At 40.2% G+C, this 24,493-nt stretch overlaps 2 protein-coding genes across 4 annotated transcripts; both read left to right on the top strand.

The window, feature by feature from the left end:
* The first annotated feature begins 814 nt into the window (after positions 1-814).
* LOC148412857 (zinc finger protein 292-like) lies at positions 815-15,541 on the top strand. Its single transcript, XM_088433836.1, has 8 exons — positions 815-974; positions 3,278-3,432; positions 6,013-6,091; positions 6,842-6,977; positions 7,073-7,275; positions 8,351-8,487; positions 8,784-8,925; positions 9,006-15,541. Exons 1-8 carry the CDS (start codon positions 825-827, stop codon positions 15,117-15,119), a joined length of 7,116 nt encoding a protein of 2,371 aa, XP_088289962.1. The 5' UTR covers positions 815-824; the 3' UTR covers positions 15,120-15,541.
* Positions 15,542-16,703: 1,162 nt separating this feature from the next.
* On the top strand, positions 16,704-23,827 carry orc3 (origin recognition complex, subunit 3). 3 transcript variants are annotated; one of them, XM_088433148.1, is made up of 20 exons: positions 16,704-16,870; positions 16,948-17,005; positions 17,665-17,762; positions 17,999-18,137; positions 18,247-18,351; positions 18,482-18,657; positions 18,749-18,876; positions 19,150-19,309; positions 19,410-19,523; positions 19,906-20,039; positions 20,685-20,748; positions 20,823-20,939; positions 21,024-21,103; positions 21,992-22,125; positions 22,220-22,314; positions 22,390-22,487; positions 22,582-22,723; positions 23,228-23,344; positions 23,468-23,547; positions 23,624-23,827. In XM_088433148.1, the coding sequence occupies exons 1-20, from the start codon at positions 16,847-16,849 to the stop codon at positions 23,727-23,729; spliced, it is 2,169 nt and encodes a 722-aa protein (XP_088289274.1). In that variant the 5' UTR covers positions 16,704-16,846; the 3' UTR covers positions 23,730-23,827. The 3 variants fall into 3 exon arrangements, with proteins under 3 accessions (XP_088289274.1, XP_088289275.1, XP_088289276.1); XM_088433149.1 differs by having other exon boundaries at positions 22,223-22,314; XM_088433150.1 differs by lacking the exons at positions 16,704-16,870; positions 16,948-17,005; positions 17,665-17,762 and having other exon boundaries at positions 18,040-18,183.
* Positions 23,828-24,493: the final 666 nt, after the last annotated feature.

Consider the following 24,493-nt stretch of genomic DNA (forward strand, 5'->3'; position numbering starts at 1 on the left):
ACTTTTGCAGTGGTATCTCTACATGTTTTTTTAATCATCAGTTCCAGAACTTACATTGATCGTATAACATCATCTGTTTTAGTTCTTGCTCGTCTATAAATTGCATCACTAATGACAATGATCATCTATAGAACACTTAACGTAGTGAAGGCATACCAAACACAGTTTTACAGTAAGTTACCTCATGTTTCAGTTAATTTGTTCTTAACTGAAAAGATAAGTGCACTGTTCTTGTCAAAGCATTAAAAAGCATTATATTAGGATCGCTGATAGTCAAAATCCCACGTGCCCAATGAGGTACCTTCATGTATTCACAGGGGCACACATAGTCCCATTTGAAAAATGCTGATTTAATGATACAGACATTAAAAAATGTCCAACCATTCAATTATTCCATTTGACCTATATGCAGCTAGTCCTTCTTTTTGTTCTCCTTAGGTAATGAGTGAGATAGCCTATTGGAGCTACAGGAAAGTTGCGTTTATTTCTATTAAACAAAAAACATACTGTTCACCCACGTCTCCTTACGACTTACATACTAACACGTAATAATCATTTGTACAATTGTTGCATCATGTTTTCCCATGAATGAAGGAGGGAGCACTGTGATAGAATTTGACGCTTTGTTTACATTCTGTAGTTTGTGTGTGAGGCTCTCAATTTTTAGCGACCCCCCCTCTCCACCTACCAATTGATACAGACTAGACCCACCCACAATCGACCCCTTCCCCCCTTCCTCCCTCCCCCACCCTACGTGCACGTGCGTGTGCCATTCTGGCAGCGTAACATCTGTGCGTGCGTACGCGGTCGTGATTGTTGTGAAGATGGCGGAGGGGGAGACGGAGAGGGAATATGACACACGGCAAGCCAACGACGATCTCCGCGACCGCTTCCACGGCTTGACCGCGGCCCTGAGGGAGAGCACGAAGTCGCCGCTGGAAGCTTCGCTGATTTTCTGCCAGGAGTTTTGCCAGGTTAGCACGCTCATTCCCGGCTAGTCCCGCTCGCTCTGCGTCCCTTCCTGGCCGAGGATGCCCGTTCTACATTGGCTACAACAATGTAGCTAAAAGCGCTAGCCGCACTGTTAGCTTTCTGCTACGCCGAGATGGAGAACAGGAGTGGATGGCCTGCGTGCTTTTCCAACCTTCCTTTGGATGGTTCATAGTTATGGCTAATTCTGCACAAAGGCCAGCCATTTTGGTGGCTGCAAATCGGGTTCATGTGCACGGACCGTGCTTGTGGTGCTCGCTTTTAACAGGCCAGATTGCTAGCAGGGGATCAATGCTAGCTGGTATGCAGGGTCCCACTGTCCTGTGCAGTGGTCATGCTGTGAAAAAAAAAGGATAGCTACGGTAGCGAGAGCTTCGTTAGCGAAAAAAATAACTCTTAACAGATTTAGCTCATTACATTTGTAGAAAATGTGTAACAGAGCCGTCATAAACACAACACCTCGCGTAGTGTCGACTACGTGAGCAATTTGATCGCTTGTTGGAAATTGGCTACTTTTGTGAGACAGGAAAAATCAATTATATGTTACCAAGGTGTTAGCTTAGGCCATATGCACTCGTTTTTACCCAGCTAATCACACCAGTTGGATAAATGCTCATTTAAAGTAGCCATATTAGCAGCAAAGATGACTGCAGTTGTGAGATATTTTTTGTGGGGAATGTGCGGCTGTGGTCAGTCGACTCCATTACTCTCCCACCATTCTTTTATTTATTTGCCACGACCACATAAATATCGTTTGTTCGTTTGCTCGATAGCCACTTTGGTTCTATTTAGCTGTAATGATTGCAAGGTAACCAACAAAGACTATGAGGCACCCATTGAGGATTTCCTGCAACTTACAACAAAGTTCTTTGTGTGAAAGGGCGAATGCAGCTCGGCCTGTGTACCTATATGGCAAGGAGTTGTGTTTCCAAATCTTGAAGAATAAATAATAGAATAAGGGAGTCGTTCAGCCTCCTCATAAATTGAGAGGATCTTGCAGTGCTAATTTGGAGACATACTGTTGGTGCAAGCCTTGATCATCAGAAATGGGTTTAAAAGACATAGGCTTGAAGAATTGTTTATGTGCAAGTTTATTTCTAACATTCTGGTGCTCTTTTACTTGACTTAGCTAAGTGCAGTTGTTGAAGAATCTGTATGTTCAAGTTTATTTTTAAAATTCTAATGTTATTCTAGGTATCGTTGCACACACCATGATAAACAAAAAAAATGCATTATTATTCTCAAAAGCTATTTTTATAATGGCATTATTTTTATCGACTTAAGTCTATGTCAGTGACTAGTCCATTTTCATAACATATACATACAACTTACTGTAGAAGTTTCAAAGTGCTTGTCAGTATTTTATTTTATCATTGCAGATAATCTTATTGATCATGAATTAATAAAAATAAATACTGTTCATTCCTAATAAATACTGTTCTTTCAATAACAGTTGTAAGAATGCTTTATAGCAGCAAATGTAAACATTAGACTAAACATTTTTTTTCACAGGCAGTGTTATTATTGTTCTATTCTCTTAAATTATTGTATTTGGTGAAAAAAAATCATTGAAAATGAGATCGTTTGTTCAACAAAAATATTATACGTAGTCACAGTTGTGGGATGGGTGTATTATAGTTGTCTGTAACCATGCATTTCTACTCGGTACTTGCAGATAATCAAATTGATCATGAATTAAGAAAAATAAATACTGTTCATTCCTAAACCATTTGTCTTTCAATAACAGTTGTAAGAATGCTTTATAGCAACAAATGTAAACATTAGACTAAAAAGTTTTGCACAGGGAGTGTTACTAGTGTTCTATTCTCTTAAATTATTCTATTGGGTGAAAAAAAATCATTGAAAATGAGATTGCTTGTTAAACAAAAATCTTATACATAGTCACAGTTGTGGGATGGGTGTTTTATGGTTGTCTGTAACTATGCATTTCTACTGGTTAATTTTTTATGTTTTTATGCTGTGTGTGTGTGTGTGTGTGTGTGTGTGTGTGTGTGTGTGTGTATATATATATATATATATATATATATATATATATATATATATATATATATATGACTAGTGATCTAGATATCTGGCCGCATGACTCACGACAGGAGCAATTTTATGAAAAAAAACCTAGAACTTACAAGTAGTATTGATTGTTTGCTCAATAGTGATGCCTCAACTTCAGGCAATTTAAATATGTCTTTTCAAGCGCTTTATTTTCCGCTGAGAATGGCGAACGTCTATCAGCCTTTTACTAACTGTCTTGTGTTTTTCCGGACAGGCCCTGGTGGACTATGCCAGCCGTTGGAAAACCGACGAGGATCCTCTGCCTTTGCTGGAGGTCTACACAGTGGCCATCCTCAGCTTTGCCAACGCCACCTCCTGTCTCTCCTCCGAATGTGAAAATGTGCCACTCCTACTTGAAAAGTTAACATTGTATGTATGAGCCCTGGAAACGGTCTTTATTGAATATACAGTATCTATTTCTCTTGAAGAATTCAGCCAATCGTGAGAAGACCCCAAGTTTTCTTTCAGAATCAATCTTTTTTCCAATAATTGCAAATAAGATTGGCCAATGTGCATAGACAATTCATTATATATAAGAATGAGTGATGTATTTCTCTCAAGTACAAGTTGATCCCCTCCCTTCTTTAATTCGATTTGGGTAAATTTTACAAAAACGCGAGTACTGTATAAGTCTACCCCTGACTTTAATAGTTACATACAGTACATACATACATCACTGTCTAATTGAAACACATGGTGTGTGTTATTAAAATGACAAATTACAGTACTTTAAGAGGCATTTCTACATTGTATATCATGTAACATACAATCACGCTTATGGGTCGAGAGAGGGTAGGGCGGAAACAAGACAAGACTGGGAGGCAACGCATGTGTGCGCGTAGACGCAATTGCTACAACTAATTTTGCAACAAAATGATTTGAAGTTTTAAAGATTTTTTTTTTTTTTTACCCCGCTGAATATTAATGTCTCACACAATAAGTCATCATGACTATCTGACACGCCAAATAGCTCCTCCCATTTAACTCCCGGATGTCCTCTCCTATTTCCACATTAATTGTTCAAACATCCTCATTACTCTTTCGCGGGTAGTCATCTTCAGACCTATCCAATTTGTTTGAAATGGGGGTCTTTGGAGATGATTTTCTGATCATCTTACTTGGGATATATATTATCCCAAGCTTTCTTTACTCAAGTGACAACTGTTGTGAGATCAGAGCATGGAAAGTTGCCCTTCGCTGTTCCTCCCCTCATCTGCAGACATGCATGCAGGCTTGTTCAAGCACACGTTCGAGGTCTGAAGAAGACAATTCAGGCCGTCTTTTCCTTTTCGTAATGCCTCAAAGTCAGCTGAAAAAATTATACACAGCCTTGTTGTTAACAACAAAGAAATAATCAAGCACCGCTTGACGAAAGTGCATTTTTGGGATGTTCTGTGCAAAGACTCCAAAATGGATGCATACTATATCGAATTAGAGGTATACAAAAACAATTTAAGCCTTTTAAGTGACAGGATTTGACTTATTTCACATTCAAATTAATGTTATTCAGACATGGATATGTGGGAAAAAATGGCCTCTTTTGGAGTTATGCTGTCATAAGTCAACTAAGTCAAATACGGTGGGGTCTAAAATGAGGGGGGAAAAAACTCAACTTGTACTCAGAGACAAACTGTACTTGCCCACAATGAAGGTCTAGCAAAGCTACATTTGAGATTAAAATGTTTCTTGACTTCACTGAGAAATTGCCAAAAAATACAACCTTGATTGCTTTTGAAATCGCATATACTTATCAAAGTACTTTCATGTTGATAAAGCATTTTGGCACCTGTCCACAGTTTTTTTTTTTTTTTTTAATGTACACCAACCTCCCACGACTTTATGTGTGGTTTCACAATCTAGTGTGATCTAATACAAGAGCTTTATCATAACCAGAACCTTGACAAAATTAAAATAACACTTTGATTGACACTATCAGAGTGGTGGTGATATTTACCATTCTGGAATGTGTGTGTAATAATTTAACGTCTTTGTGTAGCTAAATATGGTAATCAAAATATTAGATACGCTTCCACAAACTACAATAATGTTGAGGTTGGTTGGCGTATCCGTAACTTGCGCTTTATATGTTGGACAAGGGTTTACTATTCAGATATTACAATTAACAAAAGACAGTATGTTTGATGGAGATCTTTTCATGGATGCAGGTTAAAAAAAATACAAAAAAATTACATGGAAATGTAAACAGGAAGAAGAGTAAGATAAAATGCAAGGTGGCAGTGAATTTACAGACTGACTCTTACCCACAACCAATCCTCATGTATGAGACCCCAACACTCATGAGCCACTTGTCTTGCTTGCACGTTGATGGGATGCAATTCCATGCTTTATTCAAAGTTCTTACTCTTACTGATCATTTTAACTGTATAAAATATACATATATTATTTGTTGCTGTTGTTGTTTTTAGTTATACAATAGTAGTGGGCACAATATTAAGAACACTATCCACTGATGCAACCATAATCTTCTTTTTTTTTTTTCCGTTAGGGTTACTTATTGTTTTGTACAGCACTTTGGTCAGCTGTACAGTGCTTAACAAATAAAGTTGGATTGGATTGAATCCTCTAACACCAACTGCCCCCTTGTCTTTCATAACTGCATTCGAAGTGCCTGTCTACACAGTCTGGAGAACATCTCTAACAATTCTCTTCTCATCATCATGTCAACCAACTTCTTAGCTTTTCTGGTCATAGGCCCACCCTCAAAAGTTACCATTTTTAGTTCTGGGGTTCATGTTTTCCTCTTAAATAAACACAAACAGCATGCAACAATTTATACTTTTTAATGTACTGTATACCTAAAACAAAAAAACTGTCTTACTACTCCTTATTTCTTGTCCTTCACGGATGATGAATGGTTATACTTGCGACCGTAATATGTGATGTGACCTAACTGTACCCTTTACAAATTCTTCATGTTTGGATTTGCAGGAGCTGTGCGGAGCTGGTGCTCTTGCTGCCCCAGCACATCCCTGGTGCCTTATGGGAGGAGTTCAAGTCCTCCATGAAGGTCAGTATTGCCTCAGCATCAGTGGACTTATTGGATGCTTTGCAGTGATAGGCCAATCTCTAGTATTGGCAATGTATTGAGTTGAGCTGGGCCTAGAGAATATTCAATGATAGAAATGTACTGAATTATGTATGGACACAAATGCTTGTATTTTGACACAAAGGCTTCTATTTTGAAGTTCCTGGAAATCATGTCTTGACAACAGCTGACTTTATCCCGCACAACCTGTTGCTGCTGAAGAGTCACGAGTCATGACTCGTTACAGAAAACATAACCATGTCCTGAAATCACATTCAATTACCAGTTGGAAGTGCTAAAGAATGATTTATTTACGCCTGCATTTTATTGTGTGCTGCCTGATTGCAAGTTTTTAGCGCAGCCTGTAGCATACTTTACCCGCTAGCTTTATCAACTGGCGAGAGCAGTCGATTACCTTTCAAAGGCAGTTAAATGATTCTGCACTGTTTGATGCTGACAGATAAATAGTTCCCGAAAGGTGTTATTTAGAAAAGAAGAAGAAGAAAAGAATGGTAAACTATTGGCAGATATGACAGACGGTTTGTAAACACTGCAAAAAAAACCTGTATGCACTATTCAGTATTAGGCAAGGTCTCCGCTGTAGCTGAAACATTGCAAAAATCTTGTCTCCTTTCATTCTTGTGGACTTAATCTTGCGAGACATCTCGTCTTGTGCGATTTGTGTCTCGTACCATCACTAGTGAGTACATATTCATTTGTGTTCTGTTACAGTTGGCACACAGCCTTTTGCAAGAAAGTGGGAGCGCACAGCTTCGCCCACTTTTTGCTTTGGCACAGCAAGATGGCATCTGGTCCAACACCACACTCAGCAGCATCTTGTCCAACACCATCCCTCAAACTGAGCAAGGTTCTTGCCCAAACACTCACACTATATGTGTCACATAGTTTACATGTCTGCCATACGTATTTTTTTTTTCAACTTTTCTCTCTTCTATCCTTTAGTTCATGAGTATCTTGATTTGGAAGGCCCCACTCTTCTCAGCATGCGCATAAAGCACCTTATCAAAGTAGACAGTGTTGATAAAGCTGCGGCCCTTGCAAAGATGTGCTCGGAGTACCCAGGATATGAAGGAAAGGGGAACTTCAAACAAACATACTTGCTTTGTATTTGCATGACCAAAAGTCAGGAGGAGCTCATGGAAGAGGTAGGAAGCATCTCATCTACCATTCTATGTTTTTATTAGTCAACTGTTCACAGACTTTTTGTTATAGTTGAATTTCTGTGTAGTTTCATGTGATTTAAAAAAAAACCTTCTATGTAGAATAGGGAAATTGCTGTTTTCACTAATGTTAGATGCAACTCCAAATTAGCCAGATTTTCATAACATTGAAAGTCATTTTGTGATTTGTTTCTCAATACTGTAATTCCCCAAATATAAGAGATTTTTCTTTTCAAAAAAATGGAGACCAAAAGTATAGGGGCATTCCATAAGAAGAAGAAGATTGATCCGTCAGTCACATACGCCGAGTTTTGATGCATAGATATGCATTTTCAAATCGGCTGTATTCTTACTTACACTAATTATCGTAATAGGAAAAGCTAGAGGGGGACGTCAGTTGGACGTTAGATGCCATTGCCTAAGTTGCTGATATCCACAGCTCGTTTTAGCTGAGGTTGTTAAGGCATTATTTTTGATAAACTGGTGAGCCATTCACTGACCGCTCACGATGTGGGAAACACGCTTAATGCGCAAAAAATATATAACTTAGTACTATGAACACAAGAAAATGTGAAGTTTACAAAAGATCCGGTTTATTCTGTTTTGCTGAAGTTTTTACATTGTTGCCAAAGATTTGGAGTGTCTTATGCAAGGTAATATAGAATGTACCAGAATTTGACCCCAAAAGTAGGGATGTGTCTAATACACAGGTGCGTCTTATATTTGGGGAAATATGGTTGATTTAATATGTTTGGAAACATAGTACTGAAAACATACAAAGGCTTAGAACAAATTGGTATTGAATTTTTGAACAATGTTTGAGTTGACCCTCCTTGGCATAAAAGTTGAATGTTGTCATTCTATCTGTGGCTTTTCATCACTTGATCATAATAACTACACCATACAGTTAGCCAGTCAAAAACCCATATGAAAAATGTAATCATTTAAACAAGCACTTGTTGAAGTTGATAAAATCACCACAAGCTCCATTACTCATGTCAAAACTGGGGGTTGCTGAATGAATAGACCTGAAATGGCTGTTTCTTTGGCATTTATATAGATATCATCAATAGACTGTAAAGATGCTCTGGAAATGATCTGTAACTTGGAGTCTGAAGGAGATGAGAGAGGAGCACAGTGCGTATGTTCTGCTTTTCTCAAGCGACAACTTCTTCAAGGAGATGTTTATTGTGCCTGGTAAGTGTGGATGTTTGTGTGCAAAAGATACTCTTGCTAAAGTATTTGTCACTTTGAAGTTATCTGGGGCGTTTTTTTTTTTCAGAGGAACTAAAAAAAAATCAAGAAACACATTGTTTCACGAACAGAATCAGATATTGTTTTAGTATTGTTAGCTGTTCAAATATTATTGACTCAATTTCTCAAAAAGGAAGCGTCCCATGCACATCTTTAGGATAAACCAGAATGTGTCATTGTTCATTTTTATTTTTATTTGATTGTCTTGTTCTGTGACTCAATTTTTGATCTGTTTGCAGGGAACTGACGCTTTTCTGGAGTAAGCTTCTCATGCGTTTGGAGTCTTCAGCTGACTCCTTTCTCAGGCACAGCAAAGAGATGGCTCTTCTCTGCAGGAGCGTCTGTCACATTCTTTTCCTTATCAAAGTCATCCAGAATGAGGTAACAACGGGACAAGTCTTTTTGAGAAAGTGAGTTTGGTTATCCACATATACAAATTTGTTGTTCTGTGTCCTGTCCAGGTTGGAGAAGTGGGGCTTCCAGTCTGCGTGGAAATGTGCATTCAAGCTCTAAAAATGACCTCAAGTGACCATACGGATAGCAAATCCACAATCTGCAAGACTATATCCTGCATCTTGCCGACTGATCTTGAAGTGAAGCGTGCATGCCAGCTGACTGAATTCCTCCTCCAACCTACTGTTGACTCTTACTACGCCGTTGAGTCACTGTACAACGAACCGGATCAAAAGCCAGAGGAGGACGGGAGTCTGCCGGTGCCCAATTCCTTACGCTGTGAGTTATTGCTGGCCTTGAAGACACAGTGGCCTTTTGATCCAGAGTTCTGGGACTGGAAAACATTGAAATGCAATTGCTTGGCACTGATGGGCGAGGAAGCAGCTATCGTGTCATCTATTGACACGCTCAATGACACGGACGAGCAAGAAGTGGAAAGTACACACGGGAAACTCCCGGAGTACAGAGACCTGGAGGATTTTCTGTTAACCACTACGAATGAACTGAACGAAATCACAGACGAAAAAGAAAAAAACAGAGAAGCAAAGAAACTCAGAGAGCAAGGATTCGTATCAGCCCGCTTCCGGAACTGGCGAGCTTACATGCAGTATTGTGTTCTGTGTGACAAAGAGTTCTTGGGCCACAGAATAGTTCGGCATGCTCAGAAGCATTTTAAAGATGGGGTGTATCTATGTCCTATTTGTGCAGACAGCTTTGAAAGTAAAGAGGTTTTAGAGCCACACATTGCATCACATGTCAAGCAGTCCTGCAAAGAGAGGCTTGCTGCAATGAAAACAGTCAGAAAGGGGATAAAACTACCGCAGTCCCCTAAAAGTCCATCAAAAAATATGAAATGTGTTCCTACAGCGATTAATAGTAATGACCTACAAACTGGTATCCAATCAGTGAAAGTAGAACAAATGACATCTGTCCCGCAAATAAGTCAAGATTGCTTCTGTCCTGTTAAGAATTGCTCCAAAGCGTTCAAGTTTTTCCGCAACCTAATGGCTCATGTCAGGTCGCACAAAGACGATGAAGAGGCCAGGAGGTTTTTGGAGATACAAAAACAAAAAGTGGTGTGCCAGTATTGCAGGCGACAGTTTGTCAATGTCCGACATCTCAATGATCATTTGCAGATGCATTGTGGCAGCAAACCATACATATGCATACAACTGGGTTGCAAGGCCAACTTTAATTCCAATTCGGAACTTCTTATGCACCGGAAAACACACTCTGAGTTTAAGGCCCAATGCATGTTTCCAAATTGCGGGCAGGTTTTTAGCGAGGCTTACCTTTTGTATGATCATGAAGCTCAGCATTACCTTACTTACACTTGCTCGACCGATGACTGCGGTAAAGTATTCTATTCGCAGGGTCAATTTTTATCCCACCAACAGGTTCACAATACCAACAATGCAGTCAACAATGTGGTAGTCATAAATGAGAGCTCTCCTGTCATTCCCAGAGTTGAACTGCCACAGGGGAATATGCCATGTCAGCCAGATGTGCAATCTGCTGTTGTTTGCCTTGACACGAGTAATTCAGATTCCCTTATGAAAGAACCACCAAAATCAAATACATCACCTTGCAGTTCCCCAGAGGTTGTTAAAGAGCTCATTCCTATTCGAGTCAAACATTCGATAGAAAACATGTTGAATTCTGTGGCACATATTGAATTGAAAGATCCAGACAAATGCTACACTCCACTAACAAACCCAAGCTCAGCACCAGCTGACTTAAAAGCAACTCTGGAGGCTCAGCAGGCACACCAGGCAATGGCGGAGCAAGCAAAGATTCTCACACACCCTGTACCTAGTGCTACCAATGTCATGGCAAGTCAACAGGAAGGAGGGCAAAATAACACACAGGCAGATAACTTTTCTAAACCGATACCACAAATGATTTCTCTTAACCAAATCAAGACAGAAATTCCTTCCTCACTGCAGGGATATCCCCCGGGATTGCCTGTTATTTCCAGTAACGAGGAAAACCTGCATAGCTGCCCACATAATGAATGCACAAGGGCTTATAGTACAAACAAAAGTTTGTCAAGACACGTGAAGAAGCAACATCCTGAAATCTTTGAGGGCTGGAAGTTGGCCAAGAAATACAACAAAGTGGCCCGAATTACAGCGAAAAAGCAACCAGTTGGAGTGGCTGTAGGCAAACAGTTTCCCAACAGTAACGCCAATCCACCAAATCAGCCACCGAATCAGCCACCAAATCAGCCCGGACCTCTATGCAACAAACCCGAGATAGGGGAAATCGATTACTCGGCAGGATGCTCAACCTCACCTGCCCAGTGTTATCCCAGCTCAATGGACCCTGTGCCCATTACTCCAATGGTGAATCCCACGCTGTACCCATCCTGGGGGAGCACCAGCAATACCGGGGAAATCAGTACGCCTGACGTGTCCCAGTCGTGGTCTTCACCTCAACTGAACAGCTGCTACCCAGATGCCTTCAATGTGAACGAGTACCCCTCCCGCAGCTATCCTCAGTGGCAGCCTGATCCTTATCCAACCACAGCTTCACTTCCAGCTGACAGAGAGCACTCAATGGCAGCCTTACATGGAGCCGTCGGGTCTCATGCCCCTTCAGATTCGAGTTTGATGTCCCAATATTTATCCAGTTCACTGATGCTTGACAACGGAGGACAAATGCACAATGGCGTCAATCAGTATGGACTATTGTCTCCCGATAGCAAGGCGGTTTCAGTGGATGGAAAGAAAACCAGCGGGAACGTGGCAGACCAGTCTGATAACGGAGACAGCATGTCAACAATTCATAGTCTACCCGAAGGAAGTTACCACACTCCATATGCTCAGAGCGATAACTCAGTGACTCGGAGCTCACCAGTTGATATTCCCATGAAATGTCTGAGCCCAGTGGCCCAGGAGACATCAAAAGCTGCAGTGAAATTAATCAAAACAGAAAACGTGACAGCTTCTGGATATGAACATATGGACAACGCTGTGGATGGCATGCTTAGCCCACACAGTATCCCCCAAACTGACTTTCATTTTGAAGGAGACTGTACCAATACGGAATGTGAAGCTACCGATGAGAAAGATGATGGTGACTGCCCAAAAGTAAAACGTAGTAAGCTAAGCAAGCGAACCAAATGGCCAGCCATTATTAAAGACGGCAAGGTCATTTGCAGGAGGTGCTTCCGAGAGTTCACAAGCACAAAATCCCTCGGAGGTCATTTATCCAAACGCTCACAGTGCAGGCCGTTAGATGAAATTGACCTGACTGCTGATCTCCCGACATCCTTTCTTGATTTTCTCAATGACCCTCATGTCCCGGAAACTAATGGAGCCATTTTTAACTTGTCCAATGGGGATTTTCCACAGGAATCATGTAGCTTGACCCCTTTGAACTCTTCCATGGCACTCAAGCAAGAACCCCAAAATACAAATGTAACCGACTTTTCAAACATTTCTACTGCCGCTACCCTTGAAAGTCAGCAAGGAAAAGCGGCAGGGCTGGCTTATACTTCTACGGCGCCACCTCATCAGGAGGATCACTTGATGGAAATATCCAATGCCTTTCAGAGGTTGGATTTGATTGAAGCTGCCCAAGAGAAAATGCGGAGTAACTTGTCCTTAGAGCAAAGTCTCACTCATTGTGACACAACCTCCAAAGTTAAAAAAATCAAACCTCCGCCAAGCAAGAAAGATGGCAAGGTTTCACCAATAGTCCCCAAACCTTTTAAATGTGTTAAAGAAGATTGTGAGTATTCGTTCATGACAAAGGAAGCGTTGTTCAGACATTTAAATAAATTGCACGATTACTCTAATAGTATGATTGAAGAACTAAAACGAAACCCATCCAAACTGTCTCCTTACACTTGCCAAATTTGTTCCAAAACATTTACAAGAACGACTGGCTTGAGAATCCACTATGAGAAGGTCCATCGATTGTCGAAGGCAGAAGCACAGAAGTACAAGATAAGTGCTCGGAATAGACAGCCATTAGTCCGATCGCACGTTTCGTTTACGAGCGAAGCTAACGCTAACACAAGTGGGGTCACGCAATCCACTTCTAGTTTTCCTTATATTAAACAAGAGCCTCTTGACATTGCAATTGAGCCTCAAACTGTATGCGCAAACATTCCAAAAACTCCTCAAATTGCTTCACCTATAAATCTAGTAAATGATGGCCGCGCGCATGCAACATCAACTGTCACCTGTTTGCCACTGCCTGAAAGCTTTTTAGACAACAGGCCTCTGGTAGAGGACATGCAGGCTAGTCCTGAAAGGTCTCAAGAACATCTGACAGCGGCGGCTCCGTGTCCAGAACTCACGGCAGAAGAACACAAATTTGAGTTAACAGAGAAATTTGACGTTGTGAAACCGAAAGAGCATCACACAGTTGGCAAAGTAAAGGATCTAAAGTTCAGTCTTCATCCTGGTTCTGCTTCATCTTCCCCAGAAAAACCAAGTAGCTCCAAAAGCACACCCGCCCTAGATGAAGTCCACAAAAAGGTCCAAAAGAGAACAGGGCTCAAAATGTGTGACGCCGACAACGCCTTCAGTCCGTACAGACCGTATCGCTGCGTTCACGAAGGATGCACTGCTGCATTTACCATCCAGCACAATTTGATCCTCCATTACCGGGCGATGCATCAGGCATCCATGCCCCCGAGCAAAGCTGAGAGTAGCCCCGAGAAGACGAGCATACCAAACGGCCAAGAGAGCTATGAGATCCCAGGCAAAGGTCACGAAATCAGGTGTCAAGTGAAAAACTGCTCCCGGGTGTTCATGGGAGTCACAAGGTTAGTGCAGCACTACCTTCTGCTTCACAAATTTAGCCGCGACAAAGCCACCTCAATGATGGCCTGCATGGCAATCGGGAGTTTCAACTGCGATCGGCCCGAATGTTCACTCCCATTCAGCTCAGTGGACAAGTACATCGAGCACATAAAGACTTTCCACAAAGAAATTGCCGTCTCGGAGAGCGCCTCGGTTGATAGCACATTCAAGTGCGAGTACGAGGGCTGTGAACGCTTCTACTCCACAAAGTCGAATCTTCTTCGCCACCTGATAAAAAAGCACGACTATGTTTACGAGCCCAAATCAGCCGACGGAAAAAGGAATCGATCGATGGGGCTGTTTGCGGCGATGAACAATGGAAAAGAAAATATGGAGAATAAATTCAAAATGAAGAAGAAAAGTATGAAGAAAAAAGATGGGAAGACCATTGAACATTGGACCAATTTTGGGAAGCCGACGCTTAAAACCCACGATGAAGCATCGGCGATGTGCACTAAGAAGTGGCCGTTGCAGTACCCATGCATGCTAATCGGCTGCGATACAATTGAAGAAGCGGAAAAAAATATTTTCAAGCATTACGCCACGCACGGCCTCACGGAGAGATACATTGAAGACCAGAGGAGCCAGTTCATTTTCTGCAAAAAGTACCGATTCAAAGATGCCGAGGGTGCATCATGCGAGTCGTCTGAGGAGACGGAGCCGGAAGAGTCCGTCAAACCCACTGAGCAACCCACAGAAGACGCAGTGGAAAAACAGGTCCAAGAAGACATCAAGCTTTCTAATGACGAAAGTGTCGAGTCTCAAGTGTCAACGGGGACAGAAGGCGGAAATAAAAGAGGGCGCCCCAAAAAACCCACCCATCCTACACCAGCTTGTCCCGAGAGGATACAAACCCTTCGCCATCGTACGACTGTTAGCAGCTCAAGAGAGAACTCAAATCCTGGTACCCCTGTACCCCCGGAGCAACAAGAGGAGGGTAACAATGCCATGTCGGGGTCGTTCAAGCCTCTGGGACTGGAGGACTCTTTCCTTAAGTTCTTGGAAACCTCCGAGTCGAGCCACCCTGTGAAACGCAAAGTGAACGATAAGCCTACTGCCGAGGTGCCGTCCAAAAGACGGCAAATACACAAACACAGGACTGCTTTGAGAACTAAAACCAGCGATCACGCTCGAGGTTATGAGAAACTTGTAGACTTTCGAAATCCACATAATCTCAAATCAGTCAGCAATGTGAAGATAGTCATGGATAAAACGTTTTCAAACGGTGCTGATCTTTTGCTTAAGCAGCTACAAGACATGAAGCCCTTGGTTATGATCAAAAAGTGGCTTTACAGCGGATCATAGCCCCGTGTTTTATTTCCAACTCTGTCTCACTCAGGATTTGAGAAGTATGCTGCAGAATGGTTTGACAATGCATCAAATTTCCAACTGTTAACAGTAATGGTCACAGTTAATGACGAAATGGCCTATTTTATACACCATAAAATTAAATGTCTTGGATGATTTTAACTATGTATGTTAGTCCTAATAACCAGGTAATCCATAGGGCATAGATTTTAGATTCTTGTTTGTATTTATGCTTAGTACTGAAGATGTTTTTTTTGCTAAATGGATACTTTTAAAGAAAAAATGTTTTTATATATCCCTATGGGATTTAATGTTTTGTTTGTATTTATTTCATCCTTTTTCAACACTAGTAGACCTATCTGTAATATTTACATGTCTTCCACAAAGTGTTCAATAAAATGTTACTGTTCTTTTTGTAAGACACGGTCTGTGTAATTCAGATTGTGGGGCGTTGATTTGTAGACAGACTTAATTCCTTCCGCGTTGAGTAATATCTTGCTGTGAAGATGCATGACAGATTAGAAGTTTAGTTTTGTTTAATTTATCACTCATTCGAAAGAGGAACTTGCCTTGTTCGGCTAATTAAAGACCTTTAATGAACGTTTAAAATCAAACAACAGCAGGGGTACAAAAACATTGAATATTTAGTAGCAAAAGAAAAATGCAGCAGACATACAAAATGCATACCGTGCCTTGAATATGCTTGTCGGTGATTTTGCAGCGGTGCATTAAGTATTTAGTTTCTCTATGTTTAAATCTGAAAACATTTAAAGTAGAGCAGACGTATCGTAACCAACATGAACTGAGGTATGTGATTGGCTGGCCTTAGTGTTGGCTTTGGATGCAAGTGTAAATCAAATTGAGTTGCAAATCAGTATCAAGCAGGACTTCCTTAGTTGATTATACGATATATTCTTGACTGTTTAACCAGTTATAGCTAATATAATGACAAATCGGTCAGCCCTGCAACATATATGAGCAAATATGCATTTTACATGGCCTAAATGAGGGATATCTGCGTGAATGTTCACAGCGCTTGCGCGCGCGCACACGCGCGCGCGTCAAACGTGGCGTGATGATTAAAATCATTGTTCTTTTTCTATTTGGAATGTCATTTCGGTGGAAAAAAAAATATCGTTTCTGAAAAGAAAAAACAAATATTACTCTATTAACTGACAAAAATGTGATGGGCGGGGGTGCTTGACCCCATATGCCCCACCCATGCGGACGGGTGTGTTACAGATTTGTGAATAAAATTATACTGATCGAAAATGTACACAATTTGAGACGTTTTTAAATGTAGAATATGCATCGTTTTATTAAAATTCGGGGAAAACCGAGTCAAAGATCTGTTTGATGACTAGACTGAAGTAACTGCCCGGGGCTGTGTTCAAAATAAAAAATGTTGCTAATTGAGGTCACGTCACAATTTCTACGACAAAGTCGATGATAATTATTTTAAAAATGTTGGGCATGACCTAAAATTGAAGTAAAATTCATATCGGATTAAATTTTACTGTTTTAACGATCGAAACGATCATGAAGTGTGTTTTCTTTAACGTCGCACGGAAGTATGAGCCTTGAACAAAACCTTTTCCGTCGACGTCATTGAGGCGGGAACCAGCTTCACGCACTCACTGAGGAGAGCATAATGAAATAGTACGAGCACCGGAAAATGGAGTGTCGTCGTTTTTCTGTCTGACTGCGTGTTCGAAAACACTGAAATGTCCACGTCGTCAGTATCAACGGTAATGATTTATGTGCACGTAGACTTCTTATCATTGTGTTCTTGTTCGTGCTCTCTGACACTAACTCCACATTCTAGGGTTGTTTTGTTTTTAAGCCCAGCACCAAGAAGAAAAAAAGAAGCTCCCCCAGTTTAGGTACATAACGGCTTTTAAGTCGATTCTATTACTTCATTCAAGCACTTATCTACATTCCTTTCATTTTTTTTTTCTGAAGTGTTCGACTAAAGCAGGGTGTAAAAATGTCTGACACCAAATGAGTGAAGGATTCATTTACTTTAGGTAATTACACAAAGTACTCAAGTATTGCATTGTCTCTGGAAATAAAAAACATTAAAAATCGATTACTTTGGGTTATTAAGTGCCAAAGTAATCATTTATTTTATATGATTAAGTAGTTCAGCAATCGATTACTTTAGGCACTGATGTACTAAAGTCTTGTTTACTTGAGTTACTTAAGTATAAAAATGCCAGTAATTGATTAGTATTTGAGGTAATAAACTAATGAAGTGATTGATTGCCTTAACACTTGAGGTGTTGATGTATTCAAATTCTTGAATTGATTAGCTAAAGTAATCAATTAATTTAGTACTTAATTTATTTATCTGGGGCAAAAGTGCTGTATAAGTTAAGTGCCATTTACCATCCCTTTTTAGACCTTCCTTTAGCCTAACACTTCAATGAAATTGGAAAAAAAATAAGTACATGAGATGGAATTTTTGCACTTGAAAAAAATGTACAAATAAGTTGTTTTATTTTAAAATCTTTAAATCATGCATCCCTTTCTCTCCCCGCAGATGACTATTTCACTCATGGGTGTGAAGGTGCTGAGACCAGTGATATGCGGTTCAGACTCTTTCATGAGCTATGGAACAAGATTAAAATGGATACAGAGGTATTTAATATATTGGTACACTTTGAAGGGTTTGAAATTTGTAAAGGATTTAGTATTGTTTTGTTTTTATTTGAATCTATGTGCTAGACACATGCGCTGATGCATTGGTGTTGCGGCACCCATCACCACTACCGTCATAAAATGACATTCATTCATTATTGCAGTTTTACATTACAACAAATAACAACAGCGGAACCTTTGTAATAAATATAAAATGAGTATGTGTATACTGCCAGCTTTTGCAGGAAGAACTCAACAGGCAAGTTCTGGACAGCTTGCTGGACTTCACCAAAAAGTGCTCCTCCACTCGCCAACAGAGCGACTGGGCCTCCCAGATGAGGGCCAGCGAGATTCCAACGGCAGCACTAATGCTTGGTATGATGATGGTCATACTGACATGTGTGAGCTGTTTGTCTCTGTGGTGAGCAATACAAAATGTACAGCAGAATTTTCCCTTTTTGTCATCTCCTTTTGTCATCAATAGGAGTGAACACGCCAGACCATGACATGACCTTCCAGAGCATTTCTGAGCTGCTCCAGCAGTTTGTCACACCTTATGTGGTCTCGATCCAGGCCAAAGAATGTGGAGGTAAGTTCAATCGTAAAATGGTAGTGCAAGTGAAAAACATAGGACTTTGAATATTAATTTGATTTCAAAACAATTTTTCCCTTGTAAGAAAAATGTAAGGTTTGATGTTGTGTGTGTACTCTTGTTTCAGCTTTGAAGCACTTGATGAAGAAGGTGCTGGAGAAGTTGATGGACACGGAGGTTGCTTTTGAAGATGATGATGATGAAGAAGAGCCGGTGACTTTACAGCAGAGCAGCACACAAGGCCACAGGAGCGTGCACTGTTCCCTGAGCATCCTCTGTGAATGGTACAACACACAAGTAAAGGTAGAATCAATGCATTGTGATTATTTTTCTCTTTGCAGTGTTTGAAACGAAATTGCATCCAAGTAATCTTTTATTTTTTGCTGCCTCGCAGAAATTTAGCACTCCCGGAAAAAAGCGCAGCTCTCCAAGTAAAGATCAGCATCCCCCCATTGTGATTTTTTTTAAAGATTTAGAGGCCTTCAACCAAAAAGTTCTTCAAGATTTTATTCTCATCTGCAGGTAACATGGAACTAACTTTCTTGCAGGGTTCTCATTGTAGAGGTTTGAGTTACTGACAATGCATATGTATGGCACTATGTCAATGTTTCAATGTTTTACTGTACTTTTCAGACTATAAGCCTTATGGGATTTACAAATGTCTTGTGTGATGACGTGTTAACTAGTGGTTCACCTTCATAATGAAAAATATTACATAAGTAAATGCATAAAGTAGTGAAAATATTGTAGAACCAAAGTGTGTGAAGCTGAGGGAGGACTCTGCTTTTGTCATAGTCGTTACATCGAGCGTCTTCCCCTCATGTTCATCTTTGGCATCGCCACGTCGCCAAGCACCATCCAGCACATGTTGCCCCACTCTGTGTCGTCACTGCTATGTATTGAGCTCTTCCAGTCTCTGTCATGCACTCAACACCTGGCCACTGTCATAGACAAGGTGCACATTCATTCAAATGGTGCAAATATGACCTCAAAGTATGTTTGATTTTAAATTTGGACTAAATCGTCTATTGGTTTTGCTCCATTTCATTTCCTAGTTAATCCTAACATCGAAGTTCCCCTTTAAGATGACTGGCAAAGTTCTCCAGGTACTGATCAGCCTTTTCCTGTTCCATGACTTTTCAGTGCGAAATTTCATCAAGGGTGTGCAGGTAAATACCCAATAACATTTGAGAGTCCTCAAATTCTTTTATATTGCATCATTTCCCCACTTTAAAGTTTTGGATCTTTAAATAAATATAAATGTCAGCCGAAAATAACTCAAGTAAACATGGCAATTTTTAAATGGCAAATTTAAATTAAGCAATATAAACCATTCGAAGCTACCTAAACCTGACCTTGACACACATCTGAATATATGAGTTTGTTGTGTTAAACGTACATTGTTGCATAAAAGCGTGGGACATCAGAATCTGGTGGTATGATAATCTTGAGCAAAGGTGTCATGGTGTTAAAATTGCAGCTCATCCAATTTAAACTGAAATATGGGCACTGAGTACAAAATAAGTACAAATGTTCTCCTTTGTGCTCAAGCTGGCCTTGTTGGAGCACTTCCACTCACAGCCTCTCAGTGTGTTGTGCTGCAAGAAGAAGGAAGCGCTGCATAACGTGGCCAATCTCAGCCACGAGGACTTGGAGAGTATCCGGCAGCTGCCTTCATTCACCAGGTACATGAGTCACCGGTCGAATTTTCAAACACCATTTGTATGGTCGTTCAACCATACAGGAACCTTTGTAAATGTTAAGTTTCAAAACATAATTTGCTAACTTTGCAATACAGGTTGAAGCACAAACAATTACTCCGTTTAGTAGCACCTAGTCTGCTATAAGAGCCACCAACGATTAAAATATCACACTCCTAACTCAAACCAGTCATGAATTTTAATAAGTACTATACAGAAAATCACCGGATTTCCTACACTATGGTACTCATCAAAGTTTCTAAAAAAAATACAAGTCACTATACATTAGAGAACACCAAAACGGACGAACTCTGATGCAGATAATTGTTGAATGACTTGAGTTTTGCCATCACATTAGTAGTTAATTATAACAAGTATTCACATTCTTCTCCTTTTCAATACTTGGCGTTTTGAGCAAGAACCATTGCAAAAAAAAGAGAAAAAACTCAGATCTTTTGCATGACAGAAGTTTTTTTTCCTCATTCCTCTCAAATTCCAACTGTGACCACTTTAAAGCATCTGTTACTGATTAGATGTTTCACATACTCTTGTCCATGTATGTGTTAATATGGTAATGTAGCTCTACTTTAATAAATGATGTATGCCCAACATAATTTGTTTCTTCTTTAGGTATTTTAACAGTCAAGAATCCCAAGAACAGATACAACTGTTAAAGGATGACGCTCACCTAAAGGTACAATGCTCTTTTTGTCTTAACATGACCCTTTGCTAACATGAACACCTGAGTGTGACTTTCAACTGATTTAGGAGGTTTGTTACAAGCTGATGAAGGACCTTAGTAAATACCACAAAAACTATTATCCTGTGCTGAGGTGTCTTCACGCTTTGACCTCATCGCTGCCTCGCTACCCCCTTGGAAAACAGGCAAGAAGTCCTTTCATCTCAACAAAGCGTCCTTTTCTTCTAAACTGTCATTGTTGCTCCGGTGTAACACTGGATTACCCGTAGATCCGGGAGCTCCATTTAATTTGCCTGGAGAAGAATGTTTGGGAGACGGAGGATTACCAGTCAGCCATGAAGCTGCTTAAGTAAGCCTGGATAATTAATCTTGCTTGTCTTAGTCTGTTTAAATGGCTGAAATGTAAGCACGGGCTATGTTGCAAATGAGAATATATATTCACTGGCCACAACATTAGGTACAAACACACAGACGCACAGAATTCATTTGTGAAAAATAGTCTGCATAGCTTTCGTGGCCTAGAAAAAACTGAAATAACAAGGAAACATGTTGTAACAAAATAAGAGAAAGTTACTTAACAGAAAGCCACAATTTTATCAGGAGGGTCAAAATACACCTTTCAGAAAGCTACCTTGTATTCAGAACCTCACCAAATATGCATTTGATCATCGTAAAATTTCTTAAGGATCATTGCTCAAGCAAATTCCAGCAAGTTGTTATATTAGTTGCCAGGAGTGTATGAAAGGTTTCAAGTATTGTGTATGAAGTGTTGACGTTCATATACATTGAGATAAAAGTGCGCCAGTGGAGACAGTGATCAGCATTTGATAAACTAAAACTAAAATACAATATATGTTCAAAAATGTTTATCCTTTTATTTTCTTATGCTTAGAATTTTCCATTCACCCGTCATAATTTAACATGTTTTGTCACTTGGTTCACAATATTAGAAAGCTACGGGGAATGTTTGATTCTATAAAAGTTGTGCAAATGCTGGCTTGCTCTTAAAAAAAAAGAAAAAAGAAAAACATGACAAAACTTTTTTTCCCTACTTCTCATTGGGAATATTACGTGTTTTTTTTTTCTCGCAAAATGCATCAGATCAGGATCATTGACAGTTAACCGTTAAGTTTATGTTGCGCCCTCGCGTGGCCATCCGCAGGATTTTTATTCATATATTTATTTTAAGCCAGTAGTAGTTTTTTGAATTGTGAGCCTCCTATGGTTTCTCCTCTAGAATGTTAGCCAAGGAGGAGTTGATCGCTATGCTACAAAGATGCGCAGAGATCCTCCAGCCCGTCAGGTCAAAGAAGATGAAGAGCGCTCTCATCCAGCTGGAAGACATGCTCAACAAATTGAAGCAGTTAGATGGTGAGTTGTGGAAAGCATTTGCCCACTGTCGGCTTTGTGTAAATCGTCTTGGGATGGTTACTTGAGGGGGTTAGGATCACTTCCTCTCTTCAAGCAGGGGCCAATGAGGTGGTCCAAAGTAACGAAGAGAGCATCACCACTCCTGTAAAGAACCTTCAGAAGAAGACTGACCTGCACCAGCTTCAGAAGGTAACAGTAACTCTCGACTAAGCAATATGCTAAACTTTGTTGTTCTTGCTGACGCCATGTTACTTGTATCAACAGGCTCTCCTGGAGATGAACCAGTCTAGAAGGTCCAGGAAGCGGAGTCCCTTCGAGAACCTGCGAAGCGAAGTACTTGACTTTATTGACAACCTCGTAAAGTGAGACAAATTTATTTTCTGATCGTAAGCTTCCTGTTTGTCAGCGCTCCCTTGTTTTCTTTTTTTTTTTTTAAATTTTTTATTTGCTTTGTAGGACTTATCTATCTCCTCCAGAGTCTCAGACACTGAATGAAGTTTGCTACTACAGCTCCTCGTCCACTGTGAGGCGCCATCTCAACGCCGCACCTCGCACTTCCATTCAGTCCGCGTTAAGCAACCCTTACTATTATCTTCGGGTACGTTGACATCATATTTCAGCACTTTCAAGTTATATTTCAAGAATCCGCACTCACGTCACAGCACGTTTGGCGGGAAGGAATCTGATTTTTTTTTTTTTCTAATGAAACATAAAAAAAAACGTATTTTGTTGTTTTCAGATGACAGTTGAAACTCACTAAATGTGTACATTTTTTTAGGGTCTCGGTTATTGAGGATTTTAAATTGGTGTTTTTTAAATATAGATAATGAATTGACAGGAAATAGCAGCACCGGAATGATAGGAAAAATGTCGGGCAGCAAGAGCCAATACAAAATAAATGACATGTACCTGTATGATATACAAGGTGTCAAAGAGTTCCATGGCTTGTGTTCTAAAATATATATGGTACTTTTGTATTACATCCAGGGCATAATTTTCCCACGATTTTGGTTGTAATGAAATCGGCACCACTTCTGGGATGATTGACTGTAGTGCGTTCTGATGTCATTGTGAATCTTTTCTTTCAAAATAATTGTTTCAGAATGAGAGCCTGAAAACAGATGATGGGAGCGTCTCCAATGCGGCGCCTGACATCTGCATCGTGTACAAGCTGCACCTGGAGTGCGGTCGCCTCATCAACCTCTATGACTGGATGCAAGTGAGTTTCCTTGTCTTTATTCCTCATAACATCACGTTTCAACTTTTCCCTGAAAACATCAGCAAGTGGGTTGTTTTTCTGCATGTTCGTTTCGTAGATCAATATTTTATTGATGTTTTTTAGGCTTATTCAACTGTGGTTTCTGCAGCAGAGGGAAATGATCCAGATTCTGACACTTTTGGAAAAGTGGATGATGTCAAACAGTATCCTCCCCTAGTGTGTAAATGGAATTGTGTTAAGTTTTAAAACAAAACAAAAGCTTCCTTAACAGTTTTCCAGCGCTCGGTTCATCAGGGCGGTTTCAGAGATGGAATTTTTGGGCTTCATCAAGTCCACCAAGCAGAAGACAGATCACGTGGCCCGACTCACTTGGGGAGGATGCTGACCAACTGGTCCATAGTTAAAATGGGAATTCCCTTGACCCATGGAAAAAAATATTTTTGTAGTTTTATCTCTTAATAATAAAGGTTATTTTGTATGACATTTTGGATCCTGTGCTCATTTAACCAATGAAGGAATGATGTTTAACTCAAGATCCTCGTTTTACGATCAAGTTGCACCCCTTCAAAAGTACTCAAAGAGAAAAAATATAATCCCAACAATAGCTATGAATCACCGCAAGGTCATAGTAAGGTTTTGCACTTTCCTATTCCCCATTGTCAAAAATGATTTATTTCCGACAGTTAATTTCTGCTTATAATCATTTGACACTTAAAAATGTTAGAAGGAATTTCAAGTGGGGAATTCACCTTTCATTGTTAAAGGAAAAAGGAACATAGTGGAAGTCAACCAATATCACAGAAGTGTTCATTAGATCATAACGGTTTTATTGCACTGTCTAAATATGGTACAATGCAAAGGGTGTGAAATTCTGCTTCAGTCGTCATGGAAGACGTTCCAAACTTATGCTGTGTTGCTCTTCTCCAGCTATTGCGCTTTCTCCTACTGTCCAAAAACATGCCTGAATTGGCCATGGATTTGAATGCAGTTGTGAAATGTTGCCATTATGCAGAGTAACTGAATTACACAGAATCAGCCAAGATACAACTCACCTGTCAATTTCTCCAGATAAGGAAAATATGCCAAAACTGTAGTGTTGAAGCTCATTACGTCATGCTACAATACCCAATGGTATCGTTTGCAGGGGAA

The sequence above is a fragment of the Hippichthys cyanospilos genome, chromosome 14, assembly GCF_059441005.1.
Source record: "Hippichthys cyanospilos isolate Australia breed blue-spotted pipefish chromosome 14, RoL_Hcya_1.0, whole genome shotgun sequence".
NCBI classification, from domain to species: Eukaryota; Metazoa; Chordata; class Actinopteri; order Syngnathiformes; family Syngnathidae; genus Hippichthys; species Hippichthys cyanospilos.